Raw genomic sequence first — 18,627 nt, forward strand, 5'->3', positions numbered from 1 at the left:
CTGCCTGGAGGCTTTTTCATTACCCATTTCTAAACTTCTATTTGTTACATCTTGTTTGAGTGATGGGCACTGCGAATGGACAGTCTGTGAATGCCAGAATAACAGTCAGTTCATATCCAAGATGGAACATTAATAAATACAATATGTTAAGAATCCCTGCCATATGGGATTCCCTGCCATTTGTGTTATTTTCATATTCATAGAGGCTATTTATATCTAAACCCCTATTTTCTATATTGCAACTCAAGTTATCCGGCTTATTTCCCCCCAGCTCAAATAGTCCCACTGCAGATTCAAAAGGGCAAATTTTCAAAGGCTGCTCAGCATGCTAATTACAACAGAATCACTGCTGATTCGATATTGCCTGCTTCTTTTTTAGTATTTCTAGATGGGTGTTTCATGCAACAAATACGCTAACTCAATGTGGAAATTATTAAGAGATTGCTGATAGAAGGCAACTCAGTGTATTTTAAAGATCAGTATCACTTCTTAAAGAAAGAAGAAACCTATTAAACAAGGTTGTAATTGTATTTAATGCACATTTTGCTTTTAACAGCAATTTGCCAGTTTAAACAGCAGAGACCTTACAATGCTTAATTAGTGAAGAGGTTATAGTGCTTATAAAGTTGTATCTAAAATATACCTTATTCATTCTCTATTGAACAACATTTTTAAGACAGTCTAATGTTATAATTACAGGCTATACAGTAGCAGAATGTTCACCCCACCGCGGTTAAGGCCATGTCAGCATTCTCATCGTGAACTTTTTTCAGGGTATGAACACATCAGCCATAAAATTACAATGCAGTTTGAAAAAATAGGACACCTTATCTTGTATCAGCTTCAGTCAAATAAGAATAAAAATAATAAAACACATATAATAAAGAACTCCACCCAAATTTATTTTGGATGATTGCTGCCTTTGCACAACATGCTCAAAATTTCCAAAATGAAATTTAAAAGAAGATACTGGACAGCACAGTCTTATCAGGTTTAGATGGATCCGAGTGCAAAGTGTTGTAAAGTGGGTGCCACAGATGCACAGTAACCGCTTCTCACATACTGCACATTTTAACATACACAAGGCTTCTTCTGTGTAAATACATAGACTGGCAGCTAAAAGCAGATCTACCACCAACTGAATAGTAACTACTCATTTCTAGTTGTATACACTTACTAGTCATGATGAAAATAAATGGTTTATCAAGTCAGCACACTGGCTACTGAGGTACCATGTTATTCCCTACAGTTAGGATAAGAAACACGTGAATCTTTATGCCATTCATGCCCTGATAATTCAAGAGGGACTGATCACGCTGCCCATCAAACTGAAGACGCTGGTTTAAGTAAAGAAGGTGGATGAGGCCAAATACTGTATAGAAAGGGAGCCAACAGCTTCTTCAGTGGAATGTCAGAGCCCGCCTAAAGAAATCCTCCTTTAGTTCATGTCCTAACAATTTCTTGGATATATGAATATCATGTTTCTTATCACCATATGGTTTTATTAAAATAAAATCTCTAGTCAGGGAACTACTTAAACATGTCCTACCTCTGCTTAAACCAAAGTGCATTTGTAAGTGCCTTCCTGAAACATTACGCATTGGAAGTGTGCTTTAGGTGTTGAATTGTCATGGAACCATGATCTGCTGATGAAACTTTCTGGAGCTGTAGAACCAAGCTCTCTATACACCATTTCCTTGTTTATTATTTTTACACTTTTCCATTCAAGAAATTTTCCTTTTGTTACCACCTCTTTCATTACAACACTTTCAGAACTCCATTGCATACTTTTCAGGCTTAGAGATAAGCATATAAGACTGAAAGAGAGTTGCCTGTTTCAAGCTTTGTTACAATGCATACATATGTTTATAACTAAAAACCTGTCTAAACACCTGTTTGTTCTTTGGACCAACTCCAGCCTCCCTATGTGACTGTAACATGTCTTATAAACCTTTCATGGAAGATTTAAAATATAGTACTTAAACACAAAAAAAAAGGAAAACGAATACATTAAAATATCATCAACACAGAGACAGAAGGAGGAAAACTAAACAGAGACTGCCCATGCCAAATTCATTGCTGGCACAAGTTAGCAGTGTCCTCTTGAAGTCTGTTTTCTGCCTTCTTGCACAAGTTCTTTTATGTCATGGTCTGAAAAGGGAGCTGCATAGCCAAGAGGAAACTCCACATAAGTTCCCAAATACGGGTGACACTAAAATTCTTCTTCTTAAGAAGGGAACCGATGACCACACAACCTATTTCAGCTCTCAGTCCTACCAGACTTTCTGTGCATAGGCACCGGTTAAATAGGGGTAACAGTATTTCTCCACCTCAGAAAATTGCTACGAGAACAAATGCATTGTTGCCTAGACCATAGTCACAGCAGTAAAGGCTACATCAATACCTAAATTACAGCCTTGTCTCCTTCTGCCAACTCCTGCAAACAGAGCAGGCAGCAGACAAGAACTGTCAAGAGTAACATTGGTAGTGGAGGAGTTTATGACACTATATGGCAGTGGCTGATTAAGCTCTGCAGAATTAAGTTTCGGAATAAAAGCTCCTGAAGATTATTTTTTTCATAAGGGATCAACACGTCAGCTTACGGGACTGAACAAGAATGACCTGATTGTACCCCGTTACTCAACACAATGAGCAGTTATAGAATCTGTCCACACAATTCATATACAAATATGTATCAGGGTTAAAAATAGCAAATAATTTCCAGCCTGACTTTTGATTTCCATGTGCTGTAATACTGGGTATGTACCACAGACAAATGAAATGCTACAACAATCACCCAGACAATCTCTACTGTTTCCTCATCTGCGATGCAAGAACGACACAGTGTGTTAAAAGGCAGAAATCAGTTACTTATTGCATCAAAGCTCACTTGTAATCCATAAAGATATTCATAAAGATATTACAGGCTGTCACCATGGAAAGAAAAGATTTGTATTCTTGCATTTGAATCCCTTGTCTTTTTATGGAGCTATTAAGAACAAATTCCCCCAAACTTTATCTTGAAAGTGAAGCAGAAGTTTCAGCTACGGAAACATAGTGCAAAGGTTCAGTTTGGCACGGTAACATTATGGACAGACAAGAACTTAGGGTAAACTGAGTGTAGATCTAGAAAAAAGAATCCTATAATTGAACCAATATCGTCAAATGTATTGCATACTATTGTAGCTTCACAGTAATCAAAATCAGACACCAAGTTTTCTATAGAAGCAGCAATCACAGATTGCAGTAAAGTACACCACTCAAGGGAAAAAAATTGCATTTTGGCAATTTCATAGTCAAGTGATCCTTATGCTCCTCCGACAGTCATTTGTCAGATATGTTCCTGTTAAAAAGGTGCATATTCTTTCTCCTCAGTCCTCGTGAGACTTCTCTGCAATGACTTTGCATTCATACTGTAAAACAGAAGTTGAAAAAATTAATAATATCACATAACTAATATCACATAACTAATGAAAAAGACTGCTTCAAAATGTGCGATAAAATAGCTTAGCTTACATTTCACCCAGGTAAGTTTGGTCTCCCTAAGTTTTACACACAGACTGTTGGCTACAATTTATGCCTCCTTGAGCCACAGAGAGCAGTTCAGGCCTAGGGCATGGCCTGACTTCTCCCCAAACACAGGAGGTTTTATTTAGCTCCTGGTCCTGAAAGGACTGAAAGCATATAACAGAGAGTGTACAGTGCAAACCAGCAAACTCATGGGCTGTGCTCTGAGTAACAGTACTCACTATCCAGATCAAAACCCCAAAATTATTGATTTCTATCTTACATCTCATCCACAAGTGAAGTAACTGGTAGGTATACACGAAGGAAGGAATGACACATAGATTAAAACTTTTACTAGAAGGCAACTGCCCCCTTCTCCAAACTTACCATTGCTAGCTGCCTGCCAATATTGCCCATAGTTATTCCACCAGCAAAAAATATACATGGCAACCAGGAACGAACGTAAAGGAAATCTGGAGATGTGTATCTAGAAAAAAACATGCATTCTTTAGCTCAACATTATGCAATACAAGGAATCCTCCCATCACACGAGACAAATCCGCAACTTTAACTATTAAGACACAAATTATATAATTATATAAAATCTAATTATAAATACATATGTGTAAAAAAAAAAATATAAATTTATATTGCAGCAAACAACAAAGGAGGCTTCTTACTGATTATATTCCATTTGTTCAACTAAGAAGAAAGTACATCACATTGTTTGTAAGGTAGCAATTTTACTGAAATAAACAACTTCCACCTAGAAGTCTCACTTACAAAAGCATAAAAGCTTTCATGAACAGTCCAATTTATTCTTCACTCAAAATTAAGTGCTGGCAGATTGGGAAACCATGCCAAATTCTACCCTTCCAGTTATTCAGATTTTATGTTGTAGCTTCAGGAAACCATCATTTAACCCTAAAGGACTGAATACTTACTGATAAACTCCATTGTAGACCAGAAGTTGTGACACCAATGTGGCCAGGAAAGCAATTCCTACTCCAAGACCAAAGCCACTTCGTGACCTATCAAATGTCCACCACAGTCCAATGGACAGGGCTGCTAATGTGAGAGACAACTGGATATTGTTGGCAAAATCCACTTTCTGGTGTTGATCATTAAGGATAATTTCAGAAATATCATGTACAAGTGCAAAGCCATTTTCTTCATTCTATTTATCACATTTTGGTGCAACAGAAAAAAATACCATAAAACAGAGCTATCAGGAAATCAGCCTTCCAAGTGTTGCCAGTCTATGAGGAAACTAAAAACTTACAACACATCTTCACATTTTTTGGGTCTTCACACTGTACAAGAGCAAAGAGATTATACATCTACTACATAACACAAGCGTTTTATACAGACGAGCTACTGTTTAGAGTACAGATTCTTACACAGTCCTTTATTACACTAAGCATGAAATCTTAAATCTAGCATTAGACTCTAAATGACAAGGATTTAGTGAAAAAATGGTATTTGTCACTCTTACTTAATGTAATCTTGTTTAATTTACGTGCTAGTTTAAATTCAGCTAAACATTAAAAATGTTAATGTTCTCTACAAAACAAAATGTAAACACTATTTACTGTTAAAGTATTCACATAAATCAACATCGAAAATCAGTTTTGTCAACTCTGTGATGAAAGCATGAAGTCATTGCAGAATATCTTTGTAGGGTTTCACATTCTTCAAAATATTTTGGAAATACTAACTCATCCTCACTACTCCTGTCCAAAACAGATTACTAAAAATAAGGCTGCCGTGTTTCATAAGCCTGAAAGCTAATTTATGAGATGACAATATAAAAACACTGCTTCATTTTCTCAAAGGCTTGGAAACAGACCTTGAGAAATTCAACTAACTAAAATAAATAATTATAGGATAAAAATCAATAGCATCACAAAAATATGTCAAGCACTACCAAAAAATCACACCAAATATGGTAACATGCGGATTGGTAAAACGCTGAAAAGAAAGCGGTCTAGAGAGCTGTCAAGGGGGAAACACTGACAGTACATTAATGATGTCCTAAAATACATGTAACAGCTGTTGGATATCTGCAAGAAGGTTTGCTGTAAATAATCTGACCCATGCAGAGAGAAGCCCTCACTTCTGAATTTCTTAAAAGCAAAGAAGCTGCGTGTGCATACACAACAGATACAGTCCAGATTGGTGAGAACCCCAGGACCAGATTTATGCATCTTTGACAAGATAAGCAAGGTTTGTGAGGGGCAGTGGGAAGGACTCTGAACTTTGGCAGCTCCAGTTCATCCTGTTCAGGTTGGCTGGTGGGAACAAAATCAAAAACATCAAAACCCATCCAAAGGCCAAGCCACCTCAGCAAGAATTCAGTCAGCTCTCAGTCCTTCCCTCTTTTCCTAAAGAACCTGCCTTTTTTTTTCCTGGAGGAGATTCAATAGCACAACCAGAATTTAGCACAGTTTCCACAAACCATGTAGGAGTTGACACTGAAGGAGATCAGAGTTCCAGAGATGATCAATTAACTTTATAATTAGCATACAAGAACCCAATTTTCACAGAACCTGTTTTTAACTGACAGAGGAGGCACTAGATGTCATTACACAAACCCACTAAGCCTCACAGTGCTCCCAGTTAAGACGTGCCAGTCCATCAGTCAGCACGTGCCCAACTGCTTCAGGTGGAAGGGACACCAATCTTTAGCTCAATTGTGCAAGGATGTATCTCAACACCTACACAGAAGAGTATGACGTACTGCAACATGCTGACTGCCTTCTAACTGTTCTTATTGAATGACCACAGGGGTGATAACTACTCACTCAGAATGAAAGCATCATTTGCAGAATGGGGTAGCCAGGCTAACTTGCTTTGTGTAGTCCTGGTCCTGAGTTACTCCCATTCTTTTCAAAGTGCATGAGCTTCACTGATGACCTCAAGACCAGGCAACCTCCTATTACAGTGTTAAAAGCACATCAACCCTTGGAATGCCTTACAGCACTTTTCTGTAATACCTACCACATAAATACTCCCCCGTGCTTACTTTAAATATTCAAAGAAAATAAAAGACTATAAGTAAGATAAAGCCCAATATTGAGACATTTCTAATAAGATGATTTTTCAAAATGCTGCTACAACAGTTCAATACATATTCTGCATTTCCCTTGCAAAAATTTTGCACATTCTATCTTTAACAGCAATTCACAATGACTGACTATGTGAGCTTTGTTTTAGTGGAAAACCATTTGTTATCACCCATTTCATTAGCATATAGGATACAGCGCTGGCATGATTTATTCCCACAAAGACAGCTACACATCGCATTACACTGGACCATTCTCTCTTAAATTTATGTGGCTCTCCCAGATGTCTGTCCATGCATGGGTACAATAATCCTATCACAGCTGTGGAGACAGGAAAGAAAAAAGGCCCAAAAGTTAAAGCTCCGGCAACATTTAACTGAACTGAAGACTATCTAGACTTTGACAATTATTGTGACTACCAAAACAAATCTTTTAAGGATAAACAGTACAAAACATACATTGAAAAGAAGAGGAATTTCAAACAATTCCATTATTTTACAAAAGCCCTGTAGAACTTCACCAGCATCTTCAACCACTGCAGCAGGGACCTGGCAGAAGTAGCAAAACAGAGAACTAGGGGCAGAGGATGAAAGAGCTCTGAACCCTACCAAAATGTGCAGTCTCACACTGTAGTTCAAAAAGAGCAGCAATCACTTGCAGGCTGGCACATCTGAAAATCCTACGTATCAAACATACATGTTTAAATAACTGCAAAACAAGCAACCACAGTATCGGCTAAGTGTGGTTTGTAACATCAATATTTTGCATCTTCTTTTGTTGTTGTTACAAGCAGCTTTTGTTTGGATAATGTCTATCTCTTCTTCAATGCTACTATAAACGCTCATGCAGAAGAGAAAAGCCAAGAGCCTACAGTAGCTGTTGAATACAGAAAGCAAACACGACTTTCAAACACAGGGAATTGCTATGCTCTTTGAACATCTCTTCATAAATGTGTTCTCTACTGCAACTGCAACTAAAAAGACAGTTACCAAAACAGCTGAAGAATAATGCTGGTGATTAATGTTAAACTGGTTCTGCAGGAGGGGGCAGAGCGTGAGTCATCGGTACAGACTCTGGTGCATGCGTCTGGCATGCTGTTGGAGGTATGTTAAAGAAAATGCCCTTTATTATGCCAGAGAGGAAACTGATCTCCAGGATTCGGGAAAATAAATCTAGTAAAGATGCAAGAGGAAAAAAAACCTCACTGAACAATTTTCTTGCCAAAGGCATTGGGCCAAACTGATGACTAATAATGGTGATGGATGAAAGGACTCTCTGAAAGCAGCCTCGATCACCAGTGATTATAAACATGCAAAATACCTTTACTCTGTTCGTAATAATAAACCATACTGCAGAGATTGTTCACATCAATTCCAGGAAGGCCATGCAAGTATGAATAGTAAGATAATGGGTGAATTATCAGCATTTAGCACAGAGGTTCCCAGTATGCACACTAGCAGAGAGGATTAGGAAAGAAATTGGAGATGAAAAGACTGATAATAAAAAGTAGAGAACTCGAACACGTCAACAGGAGTGTCTCCTACTTGGAAAAACCAATTAAGGCAGCAGCATCTTTAAATCAGTTGGCTTAAAATCAAGCAGTGCAAATACCTAGCAGGTGGCTAACTACACTTTACAAGCCATATCCAGTCTTTCCATCAAAACTGCCAAGTCATCAGAACCAGAAAGGCTCAAAAGTTCCTTCGGCAATGGCAGCAAGTCGTATGCCTTCACAACTTCCCTGAACGCAACCTCAAAGAGTGTTCTCAGATGACCCATGAGAGCATAAGGTGCATCCCAATGCAAAAAGCTGACAGTGCAAATGTCGCAGTGACATTGCAAACTTTACACATTGCTGCTGCAAGTTGAGATTCTGTCATTTCAACCCCCACATATAAAAGATCAAAACCTTACCAGATGTTTGTTAAGACAATCAATTTAAAACATAAAAGAAAAACACAGCAAATGCAGGATAAAATCCAGTCAACTAATCCACAATCTCAGCCAGATAACAGAAACAGGACTACGACAACTAGCAGAAAAAGTAGGTATGTAACTGCCACCATAATACACCAAAAGCATTTCCACAGGAGAAGAAAACTGACAGGCCCAGAGAAGATTTCCTCTCAAATCAAGCTCCTCTTTGACATCTGGGGTGTAGTATTTCAACACGGTATCAAAAAGAAAGCAATAAGATGACTAGGAAAAATTGGACTTAAATATTATCATTAGCATCAACAGTGATGACAACTCAAAAGCTAGCTTTTTGATTCATATTAATACACAGAATTGTCAGCTTCTCAATCTTACTAAAACTGTCCTCTAGGAAGATACTGCCTTTACAGTAAAGGTTCGCTAAGGCAGAATCCTCCAGTACTCGCTGCTAAGAATATTCCCTTAGTAAAGTGTAAAACTGAACCACAGGATCAGTGATCTTCAGAGCCAAGAAGAAAGCTAAATTTAATCAGGCTAGTAATATTGAGTGTGTCTTGATAATTGAAAATCAAAGAAGAGGAAAAAGGGATAATTCTTACTACCTAGCTTAAACTACCTAAACACGCAAAAGCCTCAACTCCCTGAGTGGTCAGAGGAGAAATGGACCATGTTCATATCATCCGACTCGACACACAATTCTAACCAAGGTGCTCTGTTCTGCTACATGCCTCTACAATTGGAAATCGCATGCTGGGCCTCAACTCCCTGAGAAACAGTCACGTCTTCCAGGTGCAGAGCTAAAGCAATACCTCAAACTGGAATGAGGAAGAAATGGAAAGCTGGACCACAAAAGGGAGCATTACTCAGGGTGGTTTGCCGCACTCAAAACAAGGCCCTGTATGTGGCACCATCTGATACTTCCACGGTACTGTCAAGGGCTGCCTGTAATCCATCCTCAAGGTTAAAAGTAGCACCACCTTGTAAAGTCTGTTAAACTTGTAGTCTAACCTAGCAGAAAAAGCAAAGGTTATGTTCTGCTGACAATATTACAGTACAAGTTAACAGAACAACAATTTCTGGACACATGCTTGCATATTTGTGTATATATGGGAAGATGAGAAGGATAATAATAGCTCAGAAAGGGCAGTGATGCTGGAAGAGCAATTTCTGTCTCCAGCACACTTCATATAGTCCATATAACTTCCTATCCATTCTTTCATCTCCATGCCAGGCACATGTACACAACTGAACTTACCTGACGCTGTGCCACAGCAAGGTGGTACCCACCAAGCTGAGGAGAAGATGCTTGTGATCACATCAGGGGGAAAGAGAGTAACGTTTCTCTGGATCTGAAGCAAGTTTAACACTAATGCAAGAAATACGCCAATAAAAAACAGCACTACACCACGAATTACCAAATTCATGCCATGACTGGTTACAGATGAAATATATGGACCACACTTTTTTGGTAAGGCTGGTGTTGCATCATTTTCTGCCATGACTTCTTATGTTCTCAGAGACATCCAGCAGGCTGACTGTGGAGGGTTCACTTGCAGTCAATATTTTGACTCTCTTCAATTAGGAGATACCCCAACCCTGAAAAAGAATAAAATGGGTAAAAAATGCAGATGGAAGAAACAGTAACTAGATTTCTCTTAAATAAATTGGAAATTGCATTAAAAAATATGGCTATTATAGTTTTCTGAATTTCCTGAGGTGGAAATTAGCTACTTTGAGCGCAGAACCAACCACAGCTGCAAAAATACCTTACAAATAAAACAGGTTTTACAAATAGCTTTGTCTATGAGGAGAGAGAGGAGGAGGAGGAAACATAGGACAGGGCAGCTTGGAATGTGAAACCACAGAGAAACGAAACTGATACTAGGTGGAAGAAGGCTTGCTCTGCAGTAACAACAAATTGTTTTTTCTCCCCTCCTTTAAGCAGCAACTGAAGATTATGTAATTCAGAGCCAAGTAAACACAGCCCTTAGTTTCAAGTCAGCTGCACAGGTGGACAGATCTCTCTTCCTGAAGAGATGCCAGAAAGCATTTCTCAACTGGAAATTGAATTCTGAGCAGTATTTTCCAGGATGGAGTCAGAATTTCAGTGATCCCACAGTACATCCATTTTTGTAACCCCAGATAGGAGCAAACTGCTCAACAAACCAGGGAAGTAATCTTAATACAGAAAAATGTTTACTGGAGTAACATCCTTCTGCTGAAAACTGCCATACATTATTACAAGCCATAACAGGCACAAAAGTACCTGAGAGGGAAGGGAAATGGGCTACCTGCCCATGCACTAGGTAGCATCCTACATGAATAAGTACTGTCACGACAGGAATGGCACAGTTCCCATCCCAACCACTCTTTTTAAAAAACCCTGTCCATCAAGAGTCTTGTTATACACGGATTCAGTGTCACATCCGTGTATAACAACAATTTTGATCGACAGCTTAGCCACCTGGAACTTCAGAAAAAAAGCCCTGACATTGTTTTTAAATTTGAAACTGCCAACTGGTGGCAGCTTTTGTTAACTCTTACTTATGGCCACACGAGCACAAGGAAAGCCAAACCAACACATCCATCCCCCTTCCACCTCAGCTTCAGGAGGTCCACAAGAAGCTCTGTCAAGACACAGCTACAGTGCAGAGGACACAGCGTTCACTTTTGCTGATAGAAAGCCAAACAGATGCTAAATACATCCAGGCTAGTTAAGATACTACAGATAAGTCTGCAAAAGATGCAATTCCAGGCTGTAGTGTCCTCAATCACTCAGGAAAAGTTCCAAGTGGCAAAACAAAAGGAAAAGCAGAGTCCTCCTAAGAACACGGGATCTCTTTGATCTCTTCTACATGGCTGATTCTCCCTGCTATTTGTAATCATGAACACGTCTTGAGGGGGACAAAAGAGGGCAACCACGGTGTCTGGCTTCTTAGTCAGCTTCCTGACTCACACTGAACAGTAAGATGTCTGCGTGAACGCTGGCACAAGCACTGCAACACCCTTCCCTCAAGCAAGAAGGAGGTGCTCCACACAGTTCTTCCCTCCTCCAGATGACATAGCAGTGGAGCTTGGATCTAGACTCCAGGAAAGAAAGCATGGAGTCACAAATACATCTACAAATCCAGCTGAGTGTCTCCACTGCATCTGGGGACTTTGCCCACCAGATGATCATAGGAATTCCCAAGCTTACACGAAAGCCTTTTCTTTACGTGGCATTGGAGACTGTAGGTCCCAACCACAAACCCTTCAAGAACACCATAACTAATGGGGGCTTTTAAACTCTTATGTCCCTTCTCAGATTTAGCTTGCCTAGGAAAACAAGCTAAACTCTTGACTCTCCACTTACTTCACCATCCCCATAGCTCTGGGCTCTTCCTGAAGCTTGCATTTTCCCTTTTTTTTAATGTATGACAGAGCTGACGCATATGATCCAAAGTTTGGCTCTCACAGCCTTGTACAATAAAGTTCACTTTTGTCTCTCTTCTGCTGCACATCAAGGATCACAGTTTCTTTTTTAATTGTCATAAAGCAGTTGCTCACATCCTTTGATCCATTACAACATTCAAGTCTCCTCTTCCCTGTTACTGATCTACTTGTTCCTTGATATCAACCCCAAACCTTGCATGCTGAATTTCAGCCTTTAGGAATTACTCTGACCCTCAACATCATTCCATTTTTCCTGTAAGAGGTCTCAGTCCTCTTTGGCCTTGCTAACAGTTCCCAGTTTTGGGTCACTAGCCAACATCATTACTGCATCCCATTTTGTGTGCCAAAGTCATCAGCTAAAACACTAAGCAAGATCAGTCCAAGTCCCTGCCTTTGATGAAATATATTAATAATACCCCCCCCCAGCCGTTACTTCCCCATTTTATACTGTCTCTTGATATCTCCTTCTAACAAGCCTCTGCTTCTTGTAATTCTTCAAATGCAATAATTTCCAACTTAATTAAGAACCATCAGCCGTCCCGCATGGCAATACTGATGTAAACACCAATCAGATCTTCCTTTTTTTTTTTTCCCCCACCCCAAGAAATGCTGATGCTCAAATAAATGTCCAATTTTCCTCTGACATAAATCAGTTTCATAATTTAAAACTACTTCTCAGGGCAACCTGTTCCAACTCTTCGCTACCCTCATACTAAATATTTCCTCTTAATATCTTATCTAACTCTCCCCTCTTTCACCTTAAAACTATTACCCCTTGTCATATCACTGTACTCCCTGGTAAAGAGCCTCTCCCCAGCTTTCCTGTAGGCCCTCTTTAACTACTGGAAGGCTGCTGTAAAGTCTCCCTGGAGCCTTTTCTTCTCCAGGCTGAATAATCCCAACTATCTCAGCCTGTCCTTGTGCAGGAGGTGCTCCAGCCCTCTGACCATCTTCCTGGCATCTTCTGGACTTGCTCCAACAGACCTATGTCTTTCCTGTGTTAGGATTCCAGAACTGAATACAGTAATTCAGGTGAGGTCTCAAGAAGGCTGAGTAGAGGAGCAGAATCACCTCCCTAGACCTGCTGGTTACACAAAGCAATGGAAAAATGGAGTGAGGTACCCAACACTCATGCAAAGATTTTCCACTGCCTTGGACAGCCTGGGTTTTCAGGCACAGCAAAGCTATTTATTATCGTCACCTTCCATGAAAATTAAGATCTCTAAAGAAGACATCACCTCCTTCTTCTGGAATGGGAGGCTAGTGTGCCTACAGGCAGATGAAACACCATGTCTCCTTTTAAGCCTTGTAATTTATTGAGGTTTTGCACCTAGACAGGAACCAACACTACCAAGCCTTCACCTCTTGCAAATGCATATTCAAACACTAACACCACACTGAAAGCTACAGGCTTGGTGCTGCCACAATATCTCAGCTGCATTTTCCCTCCTCAGTGTCACAAGGCTTCAATCCAAGCTTTTTAAACATACCATGAGGGTGCATTATATATGGTTCACAAGGCAACCACGCGATGTCTGGCATTGCGCAAAAAGTTAACAAGTAAATTAGCACCCTAGACATTTTCAAAACACTTAGTCACTTAACTGTCTCCCAATTAGAAGATCCATCCTGTAAGTGCTCCTCACTGCTCCTCATGCTCATGAAGAGCCTTCTGATGTGTGCGACTCACAACTTCTGACATGATACTAACACATTAGGAACAACGCAGTGTAGTAGGGGCCAGGAAAAGGAAGATTTATTTAAGCAACACTGCACAGAAGATGGCAAAAAATGGCCAAATGTCAAGGAACCATCTGCCTTCTACAAGGCAATGCCAAGAGCAAACCACCTTGCTTTTCTGGACACAAGGCAGGGCAGCTCTCCTGGCCTGTCTACTCTGCCTTACCACAGGTCTGAGGAATCCCACATTCCCAGGCATCCCGTGTGTCTGAAAAAATCCTACCTGCCTGGGTATCCTGCAGGTCTAAGGAATCCCACGTGTCTGAGGAATCCCACCTGCCTGGCAATCCCATGGGTCTGAAGGAATTCTACCTGCCTGAGCATTCTGTGGGTCTGAAGGAATTCTACCTGCCTGAGCAACCTGTGGGTCTGAGGAACCCCATGGGTCTGAGGAATCCTACCTGGCTGGGAATACCATGGGTCTCAAGGCATCCTACCGGCCTGAACATCCTGCTGGTCTGAGGAATCCCACCTGCCTGGCAATCCCACAGGTCTGAAGAAGCCCACCTGCCTGGGAATCCCATGGGTCTGAGAAACACCACCCTTCCGGGCATCTTAAAGGTCTCAGGAATCCCATGGGTCTGAAGGAACCATAGAATAATTAGGGTTGGAAGGGACCTTAAAAATCATCTAATTTCAACCCCATTGCCATGGGCAGGGACATCCCATTATATCAGGTTACCCAAGGCTCCACCCAACCTGGCCTTAAACACCTGATGGGGCATCCACAGCTTCCCTTCGCAACCTGTTCCTGTGCCTCACCACTCTCATGGTGAAGAAATTCTTCCTTATGCCTAGCCTAAATCTGTCCCTCTCCAGCTTATATCTGTTCCCACTCGTCCTATCACGAGAAGCTTTTATGAATAGTCCCTCTCCAGCTTTCCTGTAACTCCTTCAGGCACTGGAAGGTCGCTATAAGATCTCTTTGAGCCTTTTGTTTTCCAGGATGAACAAGCCCAACTCTTTCAGCCTGTCCTCATAGGGAAGGTGCTCCAGCCCTCTGATATCTTTGCAGCCTCCTCTGAACCCGTTGCAATAGCTCCATATCCTTCTTACATTGAGGATTCCAGAACTGGACACAACACTCCAGATGAGGGCTCACAAGAGAGGAACAGAGGGGCAGAATCACCTCCCTCACCCTGCTGGCCGCGCTTCTTTCGATGCAGCCCAGGACACGTTTGGCCTTCTGGGCTGTGAGCACATGTTGCCGGCTCATGTCGAGCTTCTCATCAACCAGCACCCCAAGTCCTTCTCTGCAGGGCAGCTCTCGATCACATCACCCCCCATCCTGTACTGAAATCGGGGATTGCCCCGACCCAGGTGTAGGACGTTGCCCTTGGCCCTGTTGAACCTCATGAGGTTCTCACAGCCCCACTGCTCCAGCCTGTCCAGGTCCCTCTGGATGACATCCCGACCTTCCAATGTGGCAACTGCACCTCTCAGCTTGGTGTCACCTGCAAACTTGCTGAGGGTGCACTGGATCTCGCTGTCAATATCACTGACGAAGATATTAAACAGCCCCGGTTCCAGTACAGACCCCTGAGGGACACCACTTGTCCCGGATCTCCATCTGGACTTTGACCCATTGTCCCCTACTCTCTGAACGCGACCATCTAACCAGTTTCTCATCCCACACTCCTGGGCATCCTACGGCTCTGAGGGAAACCCACCGCCCTGAGCATCCCCCGGCTCTGACCGACCCCCTCCCCCCCTCGGCCGCTCCGCTCCGGCCGCATTGGGGGCTGAAGTGGGGAAGCGGGGGCGCTAAGGTCGAACCGAGCCCCGCCGCCCTCTCCCTCGGCCGCCCCGCCGCCAGCAGAGGCGCAGCCACTCGTCCCACCCCGCAGCCCCTCCACTCACTCGGCCTCCGCCATCTTCCCCGCAGCCGGGACCGCCCCGCGCAGCCTCGGCAGCGCCCGCCCGAGGGCGGGTCCCGCTCCGCGGCGGCTCTGGGGGCTCCGCCAGGGGCCGTCGAGGCCTCGGGAGCGGCTGCTTCCACCTGAGGTGGGTTTGGCCACCTAGGCTCGCGTTATATCCCTGCGAGGGGGAGAGAGAAGAAGGCTATGGAACTGTTGGAACGGGTTCCAGAGGACGATGATCATAGAATCGTAGAATAGTTCGGGTTGGAAGGGACCTTAAAGATCATGCGGTTCCACCCCCTGCCACGGGCAGGGACATCCCACCAGATCAGGCTGCCCAAGGCCCCATCCAGCCTGGCCTTGAACGCCTCCAGGGAGGGGCCTCACCACTCTCATGGAGAAGAAATTCTTCCTTATGTGTAGTCTAAGTCTGTCCCTCTCTGATTTATACCCATTACCCCTAGTCCTACCACTACAACTCTTGGTGAACAATCCCCTGGTCTCTTGTAGCTCCTTCAGGTACTGGAAGGTCACTCTAAGAATTCCTCGGAGCCTTCTCTTCCCCAGGATGAACAACCCAAACTCTCTCAGCCTGTCCTCATAGGGAAGGTGCTCCAGCCCTCTGATCATCTTTGCAGCCCTCCCCTGGGTCCATTCCAACACTTGCATATCCCCTACGTTGAGGATTCCAGAACTGGTCACAATACTCCAGATGAGGGCTCACAAGAGAGGAACAGAGGGGCAGAGTCACTTCCCTCGCCCTGCTGGCCGCACTTCTTTCGATGCAGCCCAGGACACGTTTGGCCTTCTGGGCTGCGAGCGCACATTGCTGGCTCATGTCGAGCTTCTCATCAACCAGCACCCCAAGTCCTTCTCTGCAGGGCAGCTCTCGATCACATCACCCCCCATCCTGTACTGAAATCAGGGATTGCCCCAACCCAGGTGTAGGACCTTGCACTTGGCCTGATGATGCAAGGGCTGGAGGATCTCTGCTAGGTGGACAGTCTGAGAGGGATGGGGTTGTTCAGCCTGGAGAAGAGAATGGTCTGGGAAGACCTTATAGTGTCCTTCCAGTACTGAAAGAGGCTACAGGAAAGCTGGAGAGGGGCTTTTTACAAGGGAATGTAGTGATAGGATGAGGGGTAATAGTTTTTAGGTGAAAGAGGGGAGATTTTGACTGGACATTAGGAAGAAATTCTTCAAGATGAGGGTGGTGACGCACTGACACAGGTGGTTCAGTGCAGATCCTAGTACAATTCCTAGAGAAATGACTGGGTAGGATGGAATTTGTTACTGTGTTTACTATAGTGAGATCTTCAGTGATAACTGCGGTTTCTTCGTGCTGGTATGATCTGTACAACAGTGTCACCAAATGTGTAAACTCAGAGGAGAATATATGGGTCTGTAGTAGTTGTATTAAGAATGAAAAAAGGAGAGATTTACAGCAGCAGAAACCCATTGTGGTTTAGATGAGCAATAAATGAATTTTCAACTTATTCAACTTTGGGTTTTGTTATACAGACACAAAATCTTTTTATTCACAATAATTCCCACTGAGCTGCTTGCCTTGTCTGTGGTTTACATAGTTACTTTGCCGTGCTTGAATTCCAAATTTTGGATTGAGAAAGACAAAAGGGGGCTTTAATCAAATAAAATAGCTTTCCCTAATGTCATTTAAATGCCTTTGGACAGACACATGCCTGAAGCAGGGCAAAGTGCCCTTTCTAGTATTGGCTTAAAGACTGGACCCATGAGAAAGCCTGAAAGCAGAAACTTTGTGAACATGAAGTGGTGTGCATTAGAGAGGAAAATGTGGCATAAGTAGATGGAGACTGCAAATGATTGCTGCATTTTTCCTTCCCCAGATATATGTACATATAGGCAGGCGATAACTTGTCTATAAATAAATAGAGACTAGTTACAGGCTGCTGCAGTGTTTGGTACTATAAAATTACAAAAGCTTAATTCCTACCAAAAAATAAACTGATCATATAAGAAATATTAGCTATATTAGTAAAGGAAGAAAAGATGGATGTGAGAAAATAAGTAATCATTGTTTCTATAAAACAGAGCAAATCCAGGGACTTTATTGGCTTTGCCAATTTGCACCAGCTGAAGACTTGGCCCTTATGCCTATGTGTTTATCTTAGAGGGTGTGATGTCCTGTTGCACGAAACATGGGAAGAACATGAGGAAAAAGCGTAGGAAAACTTATCTGAATTGGAAGCTGCCAAAATAAAATCATCAGCAAATAGTTTTGCAGACAAAAGGAACAGACATGTGACCTGCAGAGAAATATTACTTGCTCCAACTTTGACTGGACTTGCTATGAAAAGTCATGGAAGAAGCATCTTTTTTGGAAAGAAGCACAGAGTTGTTTCATTGCACTGACTACAGAACAAGACATTACAGAATATTCTGGATTTTGTTTTGGGAAATAAACATTGCTCTGAGTATGATAAATCTGACAATGAAAAACCAGCAATGTTCATACAAAGCAGAGGAACCTACAGCAGACGCATACCTATAGGAAAAGTGGACAAGAAGAAACCTTCTGTAGAAGTCTGTTACTGATTCCTGGTAGGTCTTCCAGAGATTAATTATATAGATAAGAAGACCATCAGGCCAAAGTTATTATTCTTTTCCTAAGCATGCCTTTACTGTGGGGAGTAGTGAGAGTACCACAGAGTGCATTCAGTTTAAGACTGTCTCGGGAGGAGTCTCTTGTTCTCAGGGATTAGGTCAAATTTGCTGTTAGGTGTAGGAATGGATGTCAGTAGAGCTTTTCAAGCACAATCTGCAGTATATCTCTGGCATCCATCCTCTGCAGGAGTTCTGAAGCCTGCTTGTGGAGTAAGCTGGAGGATCACTGATGACCAACAGCAGTTTCACAACAAGCAGTGCCTGTTCCTTCCTCATTTCGTGTTCCAGACAACTACATCAAGTTCTGCTGTTATAGAATCATAGAATGGTTTGGGTTGGAAGGGACATTAAAGATCATCCAGTTCCAACACCCCTGCCATGGGCAGGGACACAGGAATATAAATCTCTTTCGAAACCTTCTTGGAAACTCTCCATGCATACAAAAG

The 18,627-nt window shown here is 42.2% G+C and overlaps 1 protein-coding gene across 1 annotated transcript; it reads right to left on the reverse strand.

Annotated features, from left to right (window-relative positions):
* Positions 1-514: 514 nt before the first annotated feature.
* INSIG2 (insulin induced gene 2) lies at positions 515-15,615 on the reverse strand. Its single transcript, XM_069861519.1, has 6 exons — positions 15,540-15,615; positions 9,763-10,103; positions 6,769-6,893; positions 4,452-4,618; positions 3,895-3,994; positions 515-3,413 (listed from the first exon to the last, which is right to left on the reverse strand). The coding sequence occupies exons 2-6, from the start codon at positions 10,004-10,006 to the stop codon at positions 3,372-3,374; spliced, it is 678 nt and encodes a 225-aa protein (XP_069717620.1). The 5' UTR covers positions 10,007-10,103; positions 15,540-15,615; the 3' UTR covers positions 515-3,371.
* Between the last annotated feature and the right edge of the window lie 3,012 nt (positions 15,616-18,627).

This window comes from Phaenicophaeus curvirostris, chromosome 7 (assembly GCF_032191515.1).
Source record: "Phaenicophaeus curvirostris isolate KB17595 chromosome 7, BPBGC_Pcur_1.0, whole genome shotgun sequence".
Taxonomy (NCBI): domain Eukaryota; kingdom Metazoa; phylum Chordata; class Aves; order Cuculiformes; family Cuculidae; genus Phaenicophaeus; species Phaenicophaeus curvirostris.